The 23,809-nt window shown below is 45.0% G+C and overlaps 2 protein-coding genes across 2 annotated transcripts; both read right to left on the reverse strand.

Annotated features, from left to right (window-relative positions):
- Positions 1 to 941: 941 nt before the first annotated feature.
- LOC308323708 (serotonin N-acetyltransferase-like) lies at positions 942 to 2,253 on the reverse strand (the record flags this gene model as incomplete). The annotated part of the gene is made up of 3 exons (XM_080775498.1): positions 942 to 1,326; positions 1,713 to 1,867; positions 2,124 to 2,253. 3 exons carry the CDS (start codon positions 2,251 to 2,253, stop codon positions 958 to 960), a joined length of 654 nt encoding a protein of 217 aa, XP_080631624.1. The 3' UTR covers positions 942 to 957.
- Positions 2,254 to 3,122: 869 nt separating this feature from the next.
- LOC308323817 (sphingosine kinase 1-like) lies at positions 3,123 to 23,301 on the reverse strand (the record flags this gene model as incomplete). Its single annotated transcript, XM_080775666.1, has 5 exons — positions 3,123 to 6,985; positions 8,609 to 8,724; positions 11,027 to 11,121; positions 15,582 to 15,731; positions 22,869 to 23,301. The coding sequence occupies 5 exons, from the start codon at positions 23,299 to 23,301 to the stop codon at positions 6,073 to 6,075; spliced, it is 1,707 nt and encodes a 568-aa protein (XP_080631792.1). The 3' UTR covers positions 3,123 to 6,072.
- Between the last annotated feature and the right edge of the window lie 508 nt (positions 23,302 to 23,809).

The raw sequence follows: 23,809 nt of genomic DNA on the forward strand, positions 1-23,809 counted from the left end.
TGTAGGCTATTAAGGCATGTTTTGCTTATTAGCCAAGGATACATTTACGGAAATAAACTCAACAACTTTAACACGTATGTATTTCACAAGTTTAAAAAAAGTATAAAAAGTATAAAAATAAAAACATTTGATTTAATAAAAGGAACACAATAAAAACAAGTCTTCATTGACAATGTATATACGTATATGTAGGTGAGGTTAGTGGACCATGGATATCCACCTGTGACTCCTCTCTTACTGTAAATCCTGACACATTTGCAGAAGTTAAAGCCCCCTTAAGCCCAAACCACACCAAAAGGTCGCTATGCAACTGATGTGGTTTGGGCCATTGAATTCAACCAGTTAAATCACTCGGGACGACGTGTGTCAAACAGGACATATCACACCGCTGCATGGGACTCGACCCTTTGGTGTGGTTAGGGCTTTACAGTGTCTATTGAGCTGTCTATAATGCTCCACTCATCAGTGACGTCAGGCCGTCGTTATGGGAGGCTTGGGGAGCTGTTCAGCACTGGACGGCTTATGACCCACATATTCACACTTCTAATGCCCAATTTATGCTCTGTCATACGACTGTGCCGCATGCCGCAAATAGCAGATCTCAATCTACAAGTGTGTGGATTAGCTATCTTTGGCTCGCTACACCGTCATAACACAAAGTATAAACAGGGCTTAGCTGTGTCCACTGTGAGACATAATACCCTTTACGGGCCTTAAGAACAACACAGATTCTAACAAAAGCTAATTTAACTGTGATTTCTTCTGTGTGCCAAGTAGGCTACAGTGTCATGTACAATGCAATACAATCAGCCGAGAAATTCATACAAATACGAGGTTTCAGCATAATGTAAGTGCCCCCCGAAAATAACTTTTCAATACAATAACTCAAATAATCTCAAAGGTGATAATCAAAATGACCACTTTTGATTCTTTATAGTAGCGCTTTGTGCTTCTCCATCATATATCAACTGATTTGTCAGTCTTTTTTACTCCCAAAGTTAAGGGATGCTGAGGGAATCGGATGGCTTCGCTGTTGCGGCGCATGTAGGCGTGGCCACTAATCGGGTACCACATTTCTGTGAAGATGAGGTTGGCCACGGTGATGGAACAGCGCCCCAACACCTTAAAGCCTGACTTTCGGTAGAAAGGAATGAGAAAGTCCTCGCACATCAGCATGGCTCGGCGCACATTTGGCAGGACGCGAAGATACTGAAGGTAGCGCCACATCAGAATGGGGCCTTTGCCTTGCTGCCTGAAGGTGCGATGGACTGCAAGCACGTGGATGTGGACTGTGGAACCGTGGGGCTTGTGAAGTGTCAATGCTTCCTGGAGGCAGAGATTGATCATGTCAAATTTCCAATACAATTCAAACGGTGCTATAATTCATAAATTACAAGAAATTTTAAATGTCTTTGCAAATAAATGCAAGGTATAATTGTTTTGAAAGCGCCTTTCAAAACAATTGTTACAAGGTTCTGTACAATAGAATGATAGAATAAAACAAGACATCACATTAAAAAAATAATGTACCAATAAAATAAGACACAGCAACAAAACCTAGACATTAAGGTGACGTAAACATTGAAGATGCTTTGCTACAAGCAGAATCAGCTAGAGCTACTTACAGGTGTTGCAAGTTCTTGCAACATAATCTACTTTTAATTGAGGATCTGATCCAATCAAAAACCTTGGCGACATTAAATTAGTCTTACTGTTGTGAGCCTGTCCTGGTCCCATAAAGAGCCAATGATGAAGGCCACAAGTCTCCCTTCCTCAAACCAACCCATGGACAGCTCTGGACACAGGGTCAAAAAATGTCGCACTTCATCCAAGTGAAGGGGACAGTCTCCTGTTACGGAAATAAAGGCTGGGAGAAGAGAGAGAGAGAGAGAGAGAGAGATAGAGAGAGAGGGGAAGAATCGGTGGGTGATATTTCACTGCGTAAATAATGGTTTGGCATTTCAAACGATTTGGAGCGCGCAAATTGTGAGAATGGGAACGCGTTTACGCATATTACGCATGGTGATGCAATGCCCATTTTAACTCTTCAGAACTTATACATTTCTCGTAAAACTTCGGTGTCGACGAGTTGACGACAACAAGTACACAACGTACACACATACCCTCCCTCTCGATTTCAAAGACGCTTGTAGCATCTTGCGTGTTGAGCGGTCGAACTTCGCTCGCTGGCAGCGTGTGCCTCCTCGTCTGCATGCCAGGCGAGTTGAAAGGCTCTGGGCCGATGACGGACATTCTGTCGATAAACTGCTTTTAAAAGACGTTGAGTGTCCTACCTAACCGCCTCTTCAAACCACCACGACCATTCGCACAACGGGCAGTTTTCACGGTCTCTTGAAGTCCTGTCAGGAGGAGAGACTGTTAGAAGCCGTATTTATGTGACAGGTTTGCTCCAGGATATGATTCATCATTCATAGCCTATTTGCATTTTTTCACGTCACATATGGTGGGTAAGGGTAAGTGATTGAAAGAATGAGCGTAGCCTACGTGTTTGAAAGGCAATTTACCAAACCCTACCATTAACCGAATCTATTATGGCCATTAGTGTTGTCTCTGAGTGATTACTGATGTACAGGAATAGGATCAGTGAACACCAGCTGTCCTGTGTTGTCAACTCACTCACACACGCAGCCTTGTCCTGCACCACACCAAAGCTCAATTCAATCTGCAGTTATATAGGCTACATACCAGTAGAAGATCAAAACATTGTCTCAAGTTTTGCGCCTGTTCCTTGTGTATGGTGAGGCTCCATAGGTGAATGACTGTTGCAAAGACTCCTGTGTTCTGCCTATAGTCTACTGATGATTACAATGAGTCACGTGATCAGGGATTATTGAGAGACCTATAGGCTACCTTTCAATCCGGGAACACCTGTCTCTGTCACACCATCATCACAATAGCTGCCTGCAGGCAACATTTAGCTGTTTATTTTCAAATTAAAGTTTTTTTCTTCTTCTTCTGAAGGCGTTTTTAGAATCGGGCCTCAGTTCTGGAAATGCACACAGCCCTTTTATTAGCTAATCATTTGGTGACAAGAAACACATTTGGCAAATTTTGATTTATTATAGTAAATATATTACCATTCAGGCAGTCGAGGAGGTTACAGCAGAAAGTTGTATATTCAGTTTGGTTCATACAAATGTAACTCTGGAAAATATAGACAGCTTATACCTCTCTCTAACATACAGGAATGACTTGTTTATAAAATGGCGTGACATTGATGACAAAGAAGTATCAATATGAACAGAAATTGACGTCAAATACAGAGAAAACTGGTAGCCTAGGCTACACCAAAAAAGCAGCTGCTGAAATGGATAACAGTACAGTACCATAACAGTAGTTTATAACGCTGTACATGTCTTGTCAACGTTTTGCAGTTATAGCCTACCGGTACTTGTGTAGGTCTATATCTACCAAACTTCTTGTATCATAAATCTTTCTATCCGTGTTCCTAACGTCGTTCTCTTGAATGAATTACTTGCAGTTTAGAGACAGTCCACCAGAGGGAGCTAACGCTCTTGATACTTGACTGACTGCAGCTAAGGCAAGGCACCAATTTGCTTCTTTAACCACTAATAACAACGCAGCTGGAAAATAAATGTCATCACCTGAATAACATAAATGAGGATGCAAACTGTTTCAGTCGTTAATTTACATTATTGCATGTTCATGTGTATGTAAATATTTGCATACAGAAACCCACACAGCAATGATAAGATGGAATCCCAAAATGAGAGTGATGAACTTCAAGTAGCCTACATTTCGTGTATGTCGCAGAATGTGAGTTCATCAAGCCTCTTTTCATTGATTGTACTCCACAACAGCATCAATTTATAACTCAAACAATCTGATAAATCAGCACTTATCTGTTATCCTATTTGTTCACTTGGAGCATATAATTTGACCGCCTCAAAACGTTATCTCAGCAGACGAATCAGCATTCACTACATCATTTAATCGCCATTACCCTGTTAACATTCCATTTCTCAGTACAGTACTGTACACAGGTTGAAGGATCGTCCCCTTCAAAATCTATATAACTAGCCACTGTATTCCTGTAACAGAAATGGAGGGATGGAGAGAAATAATTTCATGACCTGGACTGAACTGAAGCAACACAGGTGAAAGAGACCGAGAGAGGGGGGTCATGGATGGATGGAAAGTAATGAAGTACTCAAGTACTGTACTTTTACTTCACTGGAGTATTTGGAATCCTCCCATTTGCACTCTCCTCTTCTCCCGTATCCGGATGCTTATTTTATACTCTAACGTACAACCGTGTCACGGAGTGAGTTTGTAGATCTGCACTTTTCAGCAAGCGACACCGTCGCACGGCATAATTATGACGCTATACTTAACGCTGCTCATGATCACTGACATCTGGGCAAACCACTTGCATGTCTCCAGCTCACATTGATCGCATTGTGTCAAATGTGCAACACTGCACGCCACCCCTCCCCGATAATGTGCTTGAACCCAAGAGTAAAATCTCAATATTGTCTAGTGAGCCAGTGTCTTAAGGAAGCACTAACAACTTGACTCACTTAAAAGCATTCGTAACAAAAAAATGTTAAAACAAAATGTCAAAATCTGTCTATTATAACATCGCCTTGCTCCAGTGTGAAGCTCTCTTTTAAGGACACCTCGGGTGCTGACAGCTCAGAAACCTCGAGAACATATGGAGAGCATATACCGTATACAATCTTCAGCCAGCAAGAGAGAGAAGGATCATATGTACACACAGCTGTGTTGCGTACCCCTCCCCCTCCTGCTAAGTGCTGCAGAAATGCAAGGGAATGTGTGAGGATCTCTGTGTGTGTGTGTGTGTGTGTGTGTGTGTGTGTGTGTGTGCTGGGGGTGCAAAAGAAAAAAGGAAGAGAGATTGTAGGAGTGTGCATGCGCTTGTGTGAGAGTGTGAGTATGTGTGTGATGATGGTGGTGGATGGATGCAGGTAGGGGGGTTTGTGGAGGTAAACAAGAGTTATAACCTCAGCTGGTCGGGGTTTCCGCACCAGCACTCCACACACTTTTCACCCCCACACCGTATTTTCCTATTTATCACCACCAACTAAACGAAACCGTCCCTGTCTTGCAGAGCACAGAGGTGCCACGGGAGGTGACTGCACGTGCAGGGCCGCTTGTGTCAGCTGCTTACATTACGCACGGGTGTCTCCTACACAGTCAAATCCTAATATAACTCCAAGACCATACAAATGGAACCAAACAGACTCTAAATGGGTCCAGACTCCATTCGGTTCCGTTTGTTATCTCTCAGAGTGACAATCGCTTTATTTTGAAATGACAACTTCGGATTTTACGGTGTGACCTGAGACCCTGAGATGGGAGGTTTAACCACTGTACTAATGAGAAGAGAGTTTGAAGTCCACATCAAATGCGATGGTCCCGGTTCAACGAGTCAAGGAGTGCTGAGTGCTGCAATCCGGCCTGTGCCGACTCCGTGACAGCAGTGGTTGGTGGCGGTGGGGGGTTGGGTTGGGAGCTGCTGGCCTGGTTGTATACAGTTGGGGCTTTCTCGGGGGACAAGAAAATGTGCTACTCTTTACGCGCATCACGCTAATCAAGACAGACAGCGGAGCGCGCCCCGCCGCAGCAACCTGCCGTAAGCTAATGCTTCACAGACACCTCACAGGCTCACACACACAAGCACGGTTCACACAGGGCCATGTGTGCAGTAGCAAATGCATGCACAATGCACATATTAACATTGGCAGGCGTGCATATTCTCTTCTTGCCCTCTCTGTGTCACATGCACACATTTGCATACGCTCGCGCACACACACACACACACACACACACACACACACACTGGGCAGCATGTACGACCACCCATGGCTTTGACCCTGAATCAAAGGGGGAGAGAGAAAAGGGGAGGGGTCTATCAAAAATAGGACAAGCTGTGTATCTGTAGAAAAATATAAAGGGGGCATTTCCAAAGGCTGATATAATGTCGATAAAAGAAAACCACAGTGATCCTAGAAAATGAGCTCATTGTTCAGAAGAACCAGTCAGATGTAGGGAGAACGACCACTCAGTTCATCCACATATGAGTCTTGCCAGCCGCGGGTGGATCTGGGCCTGCACGGGCCCATACTCCACCGTCTCCCCGTCCACGGTGATCACGCCTTGGGGAGAGAGCGGCTCCAGCCGCAGGGCCCTCACCTTCTGGTAGACCAGGTGAGGACAGCCACAGGCCAGGTGCGCTCCTTTCTCCATGGCCAGGAACAGGCGCAGGAGGGCGGGCCGGGAGATGCCCGCCGTCACGTAGAACAGGTGAATCAGGCCGTCGTCTGGCCCCGCCCCCGGTGCCGTCCACAGATCCTCGGCCAGGTGGGACTGGTAGATGGCCAGCACCAGGACAAAGTCCTCCTCCTGGACCAGCGTCCAGCTCTCTGGCACAGGCTGGTCCAAGCCGGGCAGCAGGGAGTCCGGCGGCCCCCTAGTCTGGCTCTCCGGGGCCTCTGCGGTCCTCTTGGCGGTGATGGTGTTGTTGGAGGAGTTCTGGATGGTGTTGTGGTTGGAGTTTGGGTCACCGTTCTGGCCGTGGCGAGAGTTCTGATTGGGGGAGGTTTGGGGGAGGGGCTGGCCGGAGATAGAGGAGCAGAGAGGATGGCACTGAGGCGTGGATGGCGGAGGGTGGGGCTTGGCGGCCCCTCTGCCCGGCCTCGGCGCCTCCTTCACGGGGAGGTACGCCAGCCGCCCCTGGTACACCCTGAGGGAGGCGAGGCGCACCAGGGTGCCCATGAGGAAGCGGATGGCGCCGACATGGCGGTATTTCTCACTCTCGATGTCCACGTCGGCCACGAAGCCCCACGCCAGCGACAGGAAGGAGAAGAGGCGCTGCCGAGACGCCAGGTGGACAGACACCAGGTCCAGACAGACTACCAGGCCCTTACACAGCAGGAAACCACAGCTCAACAGGAGCTCCTCGTTCCACGCTGGAGGACACCTGAGGGAAGCAACACCACAGGGAACAGGTAAGACATGGCATGAAGACATGATAAATACAAGGTGTAAGCGTTTGTGACACTTACACCTTGTATTTTCTTCAGTTTTAAGTTAATTTGTATTTACGTTTTTATTTTGGTTTACTTTATTTTTGAGGAGAGACTTCCGCACACCGCAGCAGACTGCAGACACGTAGTCTGCTGCTTGCCACTTGCTGATAGCTTTTTATTTAATGTCCACAATAAGCAACGTTTCGGTCTTTCGACCTTCCTCAGGCATGCCTGAGGAAGGTTTATTTTATTTTGAAACTTCCCTCACACTCATTCACACACTGCTGAGCCAGAGTGAGAGTGGGAGAGTTACACACCAGCGTGTGTTTGAATCACAGCATGACACGGTATGAAATGTTTGACTGTTTATATGCGACATTCATGATTATATTCAATGTTGAAGCCTGTAGGAGTGTAAGACGTTTGCAGCTTTAGTAGACAGTTGAGTGAAGCAGTTCATATTGTCAACAGTGCCTGCTTTGCAGTGAATGTTATCCTGTGACTGTTTGGTGTATAGTACCTGAGGTTCAAGGTGGCCCTTAGCATTGTGTATTATGGACCAAGTGTAGTAGTTGTCAAATGTGTTGCTTCTGATTGCTAAATAATAGTTGGTACAGGATTGTTTATTTGTTTGTTTTTCGTTTGGGTTTTTCATTCATGATTTATATTGGGATCTGATTAATCGTAATTTGTTTATGGTATTTCGTTCTATAAATTAACTATTTTATTGTTCAATTGTACCATTGAAAGTGTATTTATTAATTTTTTTATAGTTTTCATGGTGTTGGAAGGATGCTTCATCTGTGTTGAAGAGAAAATAAATGCACCGCCAGTCCGCCACCCGTTGAGACCATCCCACTCATTCATAATCAAGGGCTGCTACACAAGGTAACATACACCCTGTTTTATTATTACATCATTACATTTACTGTGTTCTTCAAAAGAAGAGGGCATGACATGCTAGGAAAATAATTATTAAATAAAATAACATATAATAGTATATTAGTAATAGTATAATAAGTGAAGTGACATAGTGATATGGGAATCTATAGATTCTAACTATTTTCTTTGGGGTGCTTCAGAACAATATTGAAACGAAAACTACACAATCATGGGTTTAGTGTTTCAAGAGTAACAGTGATGCAAAAAAATAAATGTGTTCACTGAATCAATAGAGTCCTTCTGAGCTCCATTGGGGCTGTTACAGCTGTTTTATAACAAGAAACCAGCAGGGGGGGGTTAATGGCCACCTGCAGTCAGAGAGTGGGTCAATAGGTTTTACCGCTACATAATCACTCATAATGCGCTGAGTTTTTCTGCCCATTACATCATTCCTCTGAGGGTTATCGTCAGCCTGGAACAACCTCCTTTCTGCACAGCCGGTCAGCCAGACTGGCTCCGCTCTCTCTCCTACCTCCCGAGGGCTGAGCGTACGCTCTGCCCCGTCAGCCGTTGGGATAATTACACCCGCCGAAGGGAGATAAATCAGGTTTTTGCCTGGCAGTGTATTGTACAGGTAGTCCATGCATTTAAATAACTCATTAGAATATAGAGCAAAGAAAGGACTGACTTACTGGGTGTAGTGGTGGACAGAGGCAGCCAGGGCGTTGCCTGAACCACCTGGCAGGATGCCCAGGGGAGTCTGGAGGGCCTGCTCCCAGTCCTCTCTCTCCATCAGGCCATTTATCACCTGGACACGACAGACACAAAAGAGAGGTACACCTGAAGGTTTATTTCACTTCACTGTCTGATAATGACAAGTGTTCTATGAATGAAAGCAGAATGTAGTTGAATCCCTGTACGGACGACAAAGCTATGGCTATGAATAAGAATAAGTGACTGCAGGGATTTTGGGGCACTAGCTTGATAGAGCTCATTAAATGCTTCTATCCCCCCTCTCTCCACCCCCACCCATAAGGCAATTACATTTTCACAGGCCCAATGTAAAAACATCCTATGAATAGAAATAAATGCAAGAGGGTCTGCACAGGATAAAACCCAACTCGACTTGTTCGACTTTTTACACTTTCCCACACTCCTCTTAGCTTCCCTTCACTCATTATTATCCTAATATTACATTACACAATTGGAGCTCTTCCACTGCAACCATGTAACTGTTCTGAGAATGGTTAGTAACTGCTCCAATTGTATTTTAATTTTGTGCAGAAGCCTTTAAAATGTGTCCAGTCGGCATAGTCTGCGCATAACCGTGCTCAGCGCAGCCAAACCGATCTTGTGGGAACGGTTAATGATAGGTATTGAATTATTGGTTTTAGGCCGTGCAGTGGGAAAAGCACTCTTAAACAAAAGGCTGCTCCAAATGCATGTCTGAACATGCAGTTCATACAGTTGAGACTACACAACAAATGCATTTTCGAATCAACAACAACTATTCATAGAAGACTACAGTCATTCTGAGCCATAGACAGACACTCAATTAGATATTATCATATGGTTGATTACATTCAGGTAAATAACTGGATAAAATACACACGTTGTATACATAGACATTATCCACAACTTGTGTGACAGTGAGTGAAATGTGTGTACTGTTTAGCAACAGCTAAAATGTTGCCCTGCACCTCATTCTCATCTTTTGACTCTATTCAGATGTTGCAGTAGTAGATTGCTGATGAAGCATGCACCAAATCAAACTGTACAGTCATGCACAGCAATGAAGTGCATTTATTTGAGTATCGGTACTTTTGACTTAAGCCCTATTTCAAATACTGAAATTAGCAGATCAAATTTATTGACAATAGCAGATCTACAAGCTCACAATGCGTTGCATCACAAGTCACGACACATGTGCTTGTAGGTCTCCTATTTTTGCTACTTTCAACTTTCAAGTGACACTCTTGTACGTCAAAGTAGGGCGTTCATTTGCCAAACATAATAATAATATATCTGTTGTCTTTGGCTGGACAGTATCTTTGATAAAATAATAAAGGTGATTTCAAACACACTGTCAAAATGAGTGACACTTTAGCAAGACTTTTTCTTTTACAATAATAAAAAAAGTCGAAAGCCGCAAAAAATAAATAAATGGTAAGAGTGAAAACAAAAATAACCTTTCAGTCCATTTTCCCATTTATATTTGACCTTTCCTCTCTATCCGTCTGTCTGTCTGGTTAAATGATGCTATTTGTGATCTGCTTATTAATTCAGTCTCATTCAACATTTGCATCAATGTGGGGGTCCTTGGCATAAACATGTTATTCAGAACCACAGAGTAGAAGTAGGCCACCACGGCGCCTGCTGGAACTTCTCTGTTGATCTTGGGCAGCCAATGGAGGTCCTGGATTCACTGTGAGACTAATCTCAATCTCTCTCTCTCTCTCTCTCTCTCTCTCTCTCTCTATCTCATGGATATTGGCATGCGCTCACAGGTCTTTTTCCTCAGGCTATTTTTATCATTCCAAAACAGGTTTAAGAGTCTGCATGGTCTACCGCTTTGCATGTATACAGTAGTATATAAACAGTGTACATCTCATCCTAACATGCCATAACTATTAACTTACTATTAACTCATTGTCATTAGTATGCTGTCATACCATGACTAAAACTACATTAAGGTCATTGTAGTTTTTTGACTTATGTTTTGTTTTTGTGCTTTTTTCCACCTTTTTCTCCCCAATTTAGCCATTGTGCCAACTATTCCTCCTCACACACATTTGTGTGTTGCATCCTAGTGACTCACCAGCCAGCAAGGATCCCCCAATCGGGAGGGCATACAGTCCTCCTCCTGCCCAACACTTGCTGCCCCAACCCGTAGGAGTATGTGCAATGACATTTATCACCCTCCCCCGTTGTGTTTTTTTTCTCTGTTTGGCAGCTCAAACTGGAAAAAAGAGTGCATTGGGAACTGAATGTTCAACACTGAAGCTGTGTTTGCACTATGAATAACAGTACAGGCTGTAACAGTGGACTCCTTACGTCGCCTGCAAGAATGCAGTTATCCTGTGAGAACACAACAAAGAGAGTCAGCTCACCTCAAACAGCAGTCCATCTCCTGACATGATGACCAGGGCATCCCACTTCGACAGGTCAGCCTTCCTCACCAGCTCCCGTGCGTGGTTCTGATGCTCTGGACGACAGAGGGACAGAAACTTTTTTTTTTAAAGATTTGAACTTTCGCTTCATCAGGCCAGACGTATCACACAGAGTTTCACGTTAGCCCATCCAGAGGCTACTTGACATCTCTGAGGCAGCTCAGCCTCACTATGCAAACATCTGCAACTGGTTGATGTCTGTACGCACACACAGTGTGTCCACGAGTGTCTGTGTGTGCAAGTTGAGTATTGGTTAAATGCTTCAAATTGACTGTTGAGCGGTTTGTTCAGCCTGGATTTTACTGGCAACATCCTTGAGAGCTTCCCTCTGCAGGGAGATTCTCTGACATCGCTCCTACGGCACTAAACACTCCACGATCCTGTCAGCGGAGACTTACCAACTCTGTGTGTGTGTGTGTGTGTGTGTGTGTGTGTGTGTGTGTGTGTGTGTGTGTGTGTGTGTGTGTGTGTGTGTGTGTGCGTGTGTGTGTGTGTAGTGTGGATGGAGCGTTTGTGCGAGAGAAAGTGAGAGCAAAAGGGGAGAGAGAGGGCGAGAGAGACAGAGAGAAGTGTGTTTTTCAAGTGAGAGTTGAAGTCTTGTCATCACAAGGGCAATATTTTCCCCACATCAGCTTAAGTTAACAACTTATACGTGTATATACTGTATTCGTTGTATATTCATAACCACATTCATCGAATAGCAAAAGCAGCACATCTACATCGTGTATAGCATTGTGAGCTTGTAGCACCAACGCGGAAGCTTGCCCTCACTTTTGCACGTACGCAAAGACGTACGTCTATGAGTAAAGCTATGCCAAAACCTAACTTTATTCCAAAAGAAATGGGGGCGAGTGTGTTTTGGGGCGAGCCTTCTGCTTACCAAATAGGGACTACAGGTTGGAATGAAAATTGTCCTCTAAGCTCCACCTCCTACTGTACTGTACTGTACTGTACTGTACTGTACTGTACTGTACTGTACTGTACTGTACTGTACTGTACTGTACTGTACTGTACTGTACTGTACTGTACCAGCCGTAGTGTCCGTTAATTATGTAAGTATGGGATGGGTAATGCAGTCCTGTGCTGTTACACACAACAGCTGACTCAGCACTTTGAGCCTGTTGGGTGCTCGGGCTGAGGCTGCACTTCCATGGCATTTCCTTACTCGCAGGGTCACTTGCCAAACACGAGCACAGGCACGCACGCACACGCGTACACACGCACACACGACACGGACAAGGGCAAATATATGACTGGTGCCAACGTTTCTGTGGCATAGGATACCTCCCCAGTTCCCTTCACGTTCTGGACCTTTTCCCAAACCTTTGCATGCCAAGGAACCCTAGCCTCGCGTGGATATTAGTCTCGTCCCTCTCAGTATTTGATTTTTTCACAATATGTCCCACCCTATATTTGAAACACTGCATGGGCCCCGGTTTGTTAGCCTGGTTCCAGACTAATCTGGTTGGCTCGTCACCATAGTGTTTTAGGCTGCACAGGGCTGAGGTAATATGGCGGGTAATATTTCTGCTCTGTTGATACATTACATGAAAAGTAAATTAAGGTGATACACATACCATAACCTCCCATCATCTCACTTTCTGCTGCTCACGTGAAGATGAGCCATTGTCCATGTATGTGACACATAACATACTGTCTAACACACGATCCTGCGCTTTGTGTCGCTGGGCTCTATTCACGTTCGGTCGTCAAGCTTGCTCGCCGCTGGGTAAATGGAAGCAGGCCAATGCACTCAGACATCCTTGCCTGACCAGCTACCGCGACGGCCAAACGTTGCTTCTCAGTGACCTATATTCTCTCCCGCTGCTGCTCCGAGCTGCGAGGCAGTACTACGACGAGCGTCTGTAATTACTCTTTGTCTTTTTTCATCACTGTCCAGCTGCTGAAGTTCCCCAAGGGGGGAACCGGCACTGAGCAGGTGCGCAGCTTCTTCATGACGCATGCATGTGCGCGTGTTTTTTGGCGTGTGCGCGTGTTTGTGCGCGTGTTTCTTGGCCAAAACCGAATACCGAATATAGGAAACAGTTGACCGGAATAACCCAATACATAATATTATGCTTTTTTTTTTTACCAGTTTTTGTACCATTGCTGTCATGGCCATAGCTTTGTTGTAGAACTATATGATAATGGAAAAATCCATGTTTACATTTTGATCACGTCATCACAACAAAACAGTAGGTCACGTAACCCTGGTTCTTTGACTATTCGGTTTGGGCACTAAATTCAACCGAACCGAATACCGATATTCGATATAAAATAATGCATTTTTGCCTTTCGGTGCATCCCTAGTGGAAACCTTGCATGTCTAAAACCGTTACTTTTCAGGAAACGAAAAGCCTTTTTTTAACCTATATTTAAATTGTCTAGTAGGTGGGCAGGCAGCCGGGCCGGCACAGCAGACCACTGCTCCGTCACATATGACTCCAACACCTAGGTGTGGGTGACAGCAATGTGTGCATGAATTTATGCATTACCTTTTATTTAAAACCTTTTCCTGTCTTTCCTGACTATTCTGAGAAAGGTCACCTAGAGTTCACAGTGAGCAGCACATGCTGATGGCAGAGCATATAGCATTTGACAGAGCATATAGATAGCAGTGTTGTTTTCGTCGACTAAAACTAAGACGAAAAATGTTCGTCGGCTACCTTTTTTCACAGACAAAAACTAAATGGAAACCAAATTAAAACTAAGCTATGATGACTAAAACTAAGACTAAATATATTGACACTTTCGTCAACAAATAAAAACTAGACTAAAATGTCAGGAAGGGGACTAGTGGACAAGAGATCCAGTATAAGTCATTTTACAATTGGTTGCATGCTGAAAATAGCAGATCTACAAGCTGACAGCTTGACGCGTTGAAGTTTAAAGGAAGTTTCATTCCAAAGACTGTGACTAAACAAAAATAGAAATGTGCTGCCAAAAACAACACTGTTGAACAGTTGCTTGTAGGGCTGCAACTGGGGCTGGGCAATGAACCGAAAATATACTGAAAGTTTGAAACTGATATTTAGGACTAATAACCAATTTATAACTGAATAATCAAGATTTATTATAATTTACTAAATCAATTAGTCTCATTAACCCCTTAGCCCTGTGTGTTATATTTTGTTGTACAATGGTGCAGTAATTTCTTTTTTAAATAGACAATATACTGTACAGGTTGCCAACATGTTGCTTCGTGAAGCGTTGTGAGGTTGTAGATCTGCCATTAATCATATAAATATCAATGAATTGAAGTGAAAACTTAAAAAAAAGAAATTGTATACACTATCGGGAGAGAAGGAAAAACAATATCAAATATGGGCCTGTGGCCCTAATGCATATCAAACTGTGAGTCCTTGAAATTAAAAAGGTTGAGAACCACTCGTTTAGAATAAAGAGTCAGTCTAAAAACCCATTAGCCCAGAGGCTGTGCTGCTCCTTACACCCACATGGAAACGCTGGCTGGAGGGTGACGCTAGCTAGAGGAAAGGCCATGGCTCAGCAAAATGAGTATGGTTCATCCTGCTATCCCCCGGGAGGATTAGGTGATATCTCGCGTGCAAAGTTTGACATTCTGATGTAGCTGCCATAGGAAAGGTCACGGGGTCACTCAAATATGTATATTTCATTCCTCCTTCACACAGCTATTTCAGAGCAAACCACCCATTACATTTTGAGATAGCGTACGTGCAATTTGTATGAAGGTGGCCTATAAACTGCTGGATTAGAGCTCACGTGTGTGTGTGTGTGTGTGTGTGTGTGTGTGTGTGTGTGTGTGTGTGTGTGTGTGTGTGTGTTTGTGCGTGACACATAGGCCATTGCCTAGGGCGGCAGTTAGTAGAGGCGGCACAAACACGACTCAGTCCCTACCAGTTCCTGTGCGCTCCTCACAACTCAGTTATTCCCCTACCAGTTCCTGTGCGCTCCTCACAACTCAGTTATTCCCCTACCAGTTCCTGTGCGCTCCTCACAACTCAGTTATTCCCCTACCAGTTCCTGTGCGCTCCTCACAACTCAGTTATTCCCCTACCAGTTCCTGAGCGCTCCTCACAACTCAGTTATTCCCCTACCAGTTTCTGTGCGCTCCCCACGACTCAGTCATTCCCCTACCAGTTCCTGTGCGCTCCCCACGACTCAGTTATTCCCCTACCAGTTCCTGTGCACTCCCAACGACTCAGTCATTCCCCTACCAGTTCCTGTGCACTCCCAACGACTCAGTCATTCCCCTACCAGTTCCTGTGCGCTCCCAACGACTCAGTTATTCCCCTACCAGTTCCTGTGCACTCCCAACGACTCAGTTATTCTCGTGCCAGCTCCCCCGTGACCCGCCTCCGCTGCACGCATCATCATTGCTGGTTTGTTTTGTGTCGGGAAGGGCGCATCCATGGGATGCGGTGGCCTAGGGCGACAATTTCCTAACCGCCCCTGGCGCAGTGCGTGTGTGTGTGTGTATATACATGTACGTGTGTGTGTGACGCATGGTACTAACCAGTGATGACCAGTGTGTAGGGCACAGCGGCCTCGGTCAGCATGCCCTGTACATGAGTGGTGAAGAGCTGGAGTGCCTGACCCCGACCACTGTGAGGATTCACCAGCACCATAACCCTGCAGGGCCGGCGCACCTCACCATACAGCACACCTGAGAGAGAGAGAGAGACAGGCAGTTCAGAAAATCAATCCCAACGATATCGCTCAATCCTATCTTCGTTATAGTTGTCTGTGTCGTGTGGACAATTGAGTTACCACAATATTTTACTTATTTTTGTATTGATTTTTTCCTATTTTAAAATACAAGACACAAGAACCGCAGTAGAAAAAATAAAAATAAATAAAACCCTGACATATAAGCACCCTGCACACCATAGAAAGAACGTAACTACATCTGCCTGGCACCTATACGGAATCTGAGACACTGAGACACATTGCTGAGAGCTGGAATCGTACCTGGGAGGCGGGGACCTCCAGAATCTTAGGCCAGCTCCCTAACCATTCAGCTATGGCCGATATGTTCATTGTTGTTGTTATCCTTCTTGGTGTGGACAGTTCTTAAAAGCAGAGAAACAGATCTAACTATTGTCTTAAACAGCTTATACAGAAAGTTTTAAAGAGACAACATTAAACCGTAATGCCACTATTCAGACAGGTGGCGCCTGACCTAATTTCTATGCAATAATCTAAGCAAAGTCAGTCTCTCTCTCCTTTGTCTAATGAATTTCAGCAGTTGACAGTAGGAATTCCTGTTTATTGAAGTTCTGCTCTTTGGTTGTGCATGATTAGGTGACAACCACCAGAGAAGCAGGACAAACGTGTTTAGGTGAGTACAGTAAGTGATGTGATACAAAGTGTCAAACTTCTTCCATCCTGAAGGTGCATGTTACCGGTTACCGCAGACTGTCTCCCAACGGGAAAACACTCCCTCCCCATAGGCCATATCAAATGAGTTGAAATATATGAAATGAATATATACATATAGGCTAGAGGGACAAAAACATTTGTATCAAATTGCACTCAATAAGTTTGGCTGCCTGCAATTTGATCAACTAACAAAAAGAGAGACCCTGATTTGTGAGACAGTTTGCATATAATACCAGAACATCTTCCCTGTTCAAAAGGTATAGTATGACCTTTCTTTTCATCATTTCGTAGCTGTCCCTCCGTCATACGAATTCATGAGACAAGCAATACACTACAGTACACACCAAATGTATCACAGGTCATTTTGTGCTTTTTCAAACAAAGCCTTTTCTTTCTCTAGTATGCAGTCTGGGTTATTTGATTTTCCTTTCCTCCCCGCGTCCCAAAAATAACTAGTTTATAACACAGGGACATTACTATACCAATGCTGCTGTCATCGGGTCACTTAGCCTTGTTAAGCTGGTGAGATAAATCGGCAGAGGTCTCAAAATATCTCAGAGAAAGAGGTGTGAACCTGTCGACGGACTGTGAAAACACAGAGGCCAATATGGCAAACTCTGTTTCCCTCTATTCACCAGCATTGGGTTTGCCATTGTTGTTTGTTTGTATTGGAGTACAATGAGGCTTTCGGACACAAAAGGCTCTGTCTACAATTCCAGAATATCGGGTACAACACTGGAAGCTAGCTTTGTCAAAGGAAGAGCTTTAGAGTTGGGTTTTACACTCAAGGGTGGTAGAACATGCTCAATAAATGCCCTAGAGGTACTGTGTTGAACAACATCCCCCAATAAAGACCAGGCAGAGGTCAATGCCAAAGGCTGGAGTCCTCCTGCAATGAATGTACTCCTGTCTAATAACACCTGTTATGCTTCCTTCTTTTTTTTATCTCTTCTTTGAATTCATGTTTATGACAAAAATGTGTGAGCGAGGTCGATTACTCGAAGAGATGGATTACACACTGTAAAAAGGCATAGTTTACTTGCAAACGTTGATTCTGTATTTAGATATTTGATATTAATTTTATCAGACACGCGTCACACGCATGTGTGTGTGTGTGTGTGTGTGCGTGAGTGCGTGCGCGTGTGTGTGTGTGTGTGTGAGTTGGTCAGATGCCTGTGGGCCAGTTTTTTTCACAGTTATAAGACAAGGAAGTTGTCCAGACAGAAGCAGTGATGTGATGGCATCACTCACGAGCATCTGGCTTGTGAATAAAATATGCATTTCTTAACCATCCAAATGATTAGACATTATCACCATGCAAATCCCACACAGCCGTCTAGACCGCAGGTGACTGTCACGATATCAGTCTGTTGCACACTTTTATTATGTAGTGTTGCCCTAGTGTTTCCTGTTCTGCCTAGTTGTGTTTGCCTGTCTTGTCTCACCTCCCTGTGATTACTAGTTTTCTCCACCTGTGTCCTGTTAGTCTCCCAGCCAATCCCAGTGTTGATTGTTTGTTCTGTTCACCTGTGTATTGTGATCCCTGTGTCTACTTAAACCCTCAGTCCCTTGTGTTACCTGCTTGATTATAGTTTATGTTATGGTGTTCTGTCCAGTGTTTTCAGTATAATAAATACCTTGCATATGATCTGCTCTACTCCTGCTACTCCTGTTCTACATTTGGGTTCCACATCTTGAGTTGCGCCGTGACAGGTGACATCCGTTAAATTAAAATCTTCACTAAGACATGCAACGAGGAGGAGGGATGAGGAGATCAATGTCTTATTCCAAGGACCCTTTCACAGGAGGACACATGGCTGATGCGGGATTCAGACCTCCGACTTTATTATTATGGGGTGGCACCTACAACCTCTACAAAAAAATCATCACAAGTTGTACGAAAAGGCTGGTATCGCAACCAAGACACCAACACCAACAAACACCAGTGCAGTGCGGATATCTTTCAGCAAAAGCTATCCTGGTCTCTCTGGTGTAACGCTTTCTCAACAATAGCTTAGACTGTACTGACGGATCCGAAAGAAGGCTTTATTCCAAGGTCGTGGTGAGGAATGGCAGGGTGTGGTGGTGGGGGGCCTCGCTGACAGGCCTCCTCAGCCCGTTGTCAGGAGACAGAAGGCGAGGGGCTCCCTGGTGAATTGGGAAGAGACTGGCAAGGCCGGGGGTCATCTCCGGCACTGGAAGCGCTGCGGTGGTTGTGACGGGCAGAGCCATAGGGAGGTGACAGATTGCATGGTGACAGACAGCAGGGATGCACACCTGGCCCTGGGGCTGAACACAGTGAAGGGAACGTGCCCCCGAGGCGTCTCTAATTGATGTTTTATGTTGCCCTCTCTCCTCCTCCCAAACTAGTTTCTGTAGTTTTTTCTTGTATACAAAACACAAAGACACTGACCCAACATTCAACAACAAAAGCAACAGCAGCACAGGAATAACTGGATGCTTCTAATTCGAGGGGACTTTGATTCAGTTGCATAGGGAGCAAACACGAGAAATCAACACTGCGCAATCACATTATATGAATGTAATAAGGCATGCCCGCGATGTGACAATGTGTGAACTGCGAAGAGTGCGACTCGCACCCTACCAAGCATTAGAGGAGAGAGGGCTAGAAATAGGCTACAGCCGGCAGGGAATACACACATTCAAGTTCCTACAAGGCAACCGCTAGTAACAACAGTCAAAACAAGTAACCTTCATCAAGTTGCCTTTGTGTGCAATGCGGGAAATAGTTGGCTGTCGACTTGTGTAGGACTGCATTATGGACTTCTTTATCTATGGGAAATTTGTTGCTGTTGGGAGGAAACCAAATTTTTTTTAAGGCATAAATCAGTGCTATTGAACACCCTTTGTGTTGTTTTCGAAAATATGAAACCAATGAAAAGTAATAAAAAAAACGCTTCGGACAAAACCTCTTAACTCCCTCCAACTGTCTGCCGCTAAACCAACTAACTCCACCACCTCTCCCCCTCTCATGGAAGTAATTGACAATATATAAAGTCACCAATTTTGATGAGGCAGTAAATGAAAATATATATTTATATTTTTCCTTTTCTGAAAACTTTACATTTTGGAGTTAGGTGGTTTTTTCCCGACAGCAGAGATAATACTACATGCAGTTTGCAATCTCGTTACCATTGCTGCCAACTACTTCAAAAGAAGAATGGCTGCAGCTCCCTACTGTGTTTATTTTTAGCCCCTCCAGCTTTGAGGGTGTGTGTAAACACAAACACTGTCCTAACACAAACATTAAATGCCATTGAAAATGAATGGCCATCTTTGAGTGTTTGTGTAAACATAAACACTAATTCTGATTGGCCGGAATGGGATGATATATGATGATGTACGATGATATGAGCGCCCCTGCACTTCCCACGTGTGTGATTTCTTTTTTACTCTACAGCATATAAAATTTTGTAGCCAGCAGGATGATGATATACTATGTCTGTCTCTGTAAATACAAGCCTGGCATTGCCCCTAGCTGCACTTAATCCAACATTTCCATCTGCAATACCAGATGAGATGGCATGTAATTAACTCTACGAGGGATTAGCAAACCACACTGACTTTCATACACCCTTTACAACAGTGTATTCAAAACCACAATGCTGACAGTACTGCATCTATGACATTATTCACATTAAAACATATACGATACATTCTGTTAAATACTGTATTATTGGCTGCCCTGGATCTGGAATGTTAAAACAACCTAATAAATTAATGATAAGGCAATGTTACAAAGGAGCATGGGAGCAAAACAAGCCAGGGTGAGATGCCACGTTATCGTTATCCACAACAAAATCACCAGTGAAGAGTTGCATGGATGTTGCAGTTCATCATCTGTGAGTTAGCCATTGAATGGCACAGCAGGCACACCAGTGACCATTGATAGCCAGTTCATCAATATACGTGTGAACTGACCTTTAAAAGGCTTCCTTTCTGGACTCCTTTGATGAGTCCAGCAGAAGGACAATAACAAGGCCACGCAATTATCTCTCAGGTTACCATCTGCCTGCCTGACAGAGGACTGAGAGGCTCTAACTGCTGCTGGCTGCACACCAGAGGAAGGCTGGGTCCTCCTCATCACACAAAGAGACCACTTTCTCTCTCTCTCTCTCTCTCTCTGTGTTTGCTGTGTGTACACCTGGGGGCTACAGCCAGGATGGCGACCTCATTTCTCATCCCACCTGACTCTTCTTCTGACAACCAATGTTCCAAATGAGTCCCTGCCAGGTCAAATATATGTTTTCCACTTTGAACTAGGCCTATATATTGGAGGCTCAGTAGGACTCCTGTGTTAGGCATGTGAGCTCTGGTTTATATTTTAAACACATACAAAAATCGAATTAAATCTGTGGGTCGGTGGTTCGAATTCCGGCTCCTCCTGTCTACATGTCGAAGTGTCCTTGGGCAAGACACTGAACCCTACACTGCCTCCAGTGAGTCGGTCAGTGTAGGCTTGCCACCTTTGGTGTGGGAAGTGAGGATGCTGTCTTCGACTGTTCGCTGCTTCACCTCCCAATTTGTAAAGCGCTTTGAGCACTTCAAAAGTGCCATTCATTATACTCTCGTATACCTCATATCACATATATGTACTCATATTGTAAAACATAAAATAAAAAAGATATTGCCCAGCATGAATATGCTTGAAGGCATAGTTAGTTTTGGTGTGAGGCTCAGTACCTCATCATCCATCCATCCATCCATCTTCAACCGCTTATCCTTAGTCGGGTCGTGGGGGCAACAACTCCACCAGACTGTTCCAGACTTCCCTCTCCATTAGTGCCTTCCTCCTGGGGGTTCCCGAGACATTCCAAGGCCAGTGAGTCGATGTGTTTCCTCCAACTGCGCCTTGGTCTGCCCCAGGGTCGACATGCCTCAAGGACCTCCCTAGGGAGACGCCCGAGAGGCATCTTAAACAGATGCCCGAACCACCTAAACTGGCTCCTTTCCAGGCGAAGAAGCAGCGACTCTACTACGAGTCTCTCGCTTGTATTCGCGACCTTATTCTTTCGCTCATGACCCACACTTCATGACCATAGGTGAGAGTAGTAACGAAGATTGCTTGGTAGACAGAGAGTTTGCCTTCTGGCTCAACTCTCTTTTCGTCACAACAGTGCGGTACAGCGACTGCAATACCGCACCTGCCGCTCCGATTCTCCGGCTGATCGCCTTCTCCATGAACAAGACCCCAAGATACTTGAACTCCTTCACCTGGGGTAATGCCTCATTCCCTACCCGGACTGCACAATCCACGGGTTTCCTGCTGAGAACCATGGCCTCATTTTTGGAGACGCTGATCCTCATCCCAGCTGCTGTACACTCGGCTGCGAACCGGTCCAGTGAGAGCTGAAGGTCTTGGACCGATGGTGCCATCAGGACCACATCATCTGCAAAAAGCAGTGATGCAACCCTTAGCGCCACGACTTCGCCTCGAGATCCTGTCCATGAAAATCACAAACAGGATAGGTGACAGTGACAGTGCGCAGCCCTGGCGGGGGCCAACCCCCACTGGATCTCATCATCATTTCAGTTTGAATCCATGTCATCATCATCAGCCTTTTATAGCACTATCAGCATTTCCCCACTACTGAATGATGGGGTTAATGAGCTGAATCAACACCACCTATAGGTTTGTGTTATTAATGACTCCGAAAGAATGAGGAGAGGTTGATGAGATGGGGATATGAGTATAAGCTCAGTAGCCTACCGTTATGCATTTCAAACAACAGAAGACCTAATTAGACATAGCTCTAGCAGCAGGAGATGAAAAACGTGCTTTTTTAAAAAAAAAGTCCACCCGTCAACAATATTTTGCCTTGTGGGAATTATGGGCAACAGCATAATTCCCCATCAGCTATCGTGGTCTGTAGAGAAGGTGAAAACCTATGCAAATGAATACGGTTCTGTAAACACAGGCTGATCTAGCAAAAGAGTACTCTCTTTCTCATATTAATGTTTTACAGCTTTGCTAACAGTATTATCAGAGAAAGTGGTTATTTGGGTAAATGAATGTGATTTCTGCATGGTTAATCTAATCTGCCACTGGGCTGGGGAGGTTTCCACACCATTGGTGGTATTGGGACGTGGTTCACCTTCATCTTCCACAGCAGGTTGAGCAGGTTCCTAGAACCTGATAGATTCCAGATGGAATGTGTCATTAATAGGCTACTAATAGGTCACTTCCTTGTGTTTCAGTCTGACAATAAGACAGACATTAGCCTAAAATGCCCAGGAGGGGAGTTAGCAAGGATGAGTTATTATAAGATATTTGAGCCATGCACATGTTAAGATGTTTACTTTATTTGTTAAGCTTAGCTTACCCCCCCCCCCCCCCCCCCCCCCACCACTACCACACTACCAAGTAAGTCAGTCCCGATTCTGTTTTTGGGGGTCTCACCATCTCGCCGGGGTATTTGTCGTATGGAGAAGTCTCTGATGGCACTCGCCCATCGCTCAGCCTCCTGGAGGTTGACGAGCGGGTCCTGGACCAAGGCGACCCGAAAACACTGCTCTACTTTCTGGCGGGCCGTGCCGGTGCTCATCCAGCGCCGTTTGAACTGGTAGAAATAGGCTGTAACGTAAGCCCCGACGTCCGCGCCGTCATCTGCTCTGTGCGCCCGGCACCCCACGCAGTCAGTCAAGTTAAAAACCACCTTGGTCCGTCCAGGTGACGCCGAGATCTTTTGGATGGTGAGGGCACTCTCCGTCAGGCTCACCGAATACCTGACCCTGTCGTTCAGTGTGTCCGTGAATTCTCCGTACAGCGTGCCGCCCACCACGGCCCCGTTCCGCTGGCGGGATGAGTCCGGTTCAGCGGCATCTTTCTCCATCCCGTACAGAGAGAGGGGGTTCCGCTGCAGGCCGGTGCGCGGATGATGGTGCGGTGCAGACTCTGTGACTGCGGCTGACAGACAGTTGGGCTGCTGCTGCTGTCCGCCTGGCCTGCTGTGCTGTGTGTGGGACACTGTGAGAGAGACAGATGTGTTCGTATTCGTAGTGGAGAGTCTCTCCCTAGTGACCGAAAGTGGAATGGCATAAAGACAGACCATAAAAACTTGGTATAGGTTTAGGTTACTTATGCAGTAGGCTGATTTGATTGCTTGATTGAAATTTTCATTTCCCAGTAGGCTATGCATGTGAGTAGGGCGGGGCCTACATTTCAAAGTCAATACAAAAACTGCTACTTTGTTGACGAAACCATGACAAGCACTATAAAGACTTGTTTACATCAGGGTCCTCCATTTTCAATTCATCAGAACATTTAAAGATTATAGAAAAATAAGAAAACCATTGTATTTACCCTCCTATACACAGTGTGTGTGTGTGTGTGTGTGTGTG

Source organism: Protomyctophum bolini (genome assembly GCF_963924005.1).
Source record: "Protomyctophum bolini genome assembly, chromosome: 11".
NCBI lineage: Eukaryota > Metazoa > Chordata > Actinopteri > Myctophiformes > Myctophidae > Protomyctophum > Protomyctophum bolini.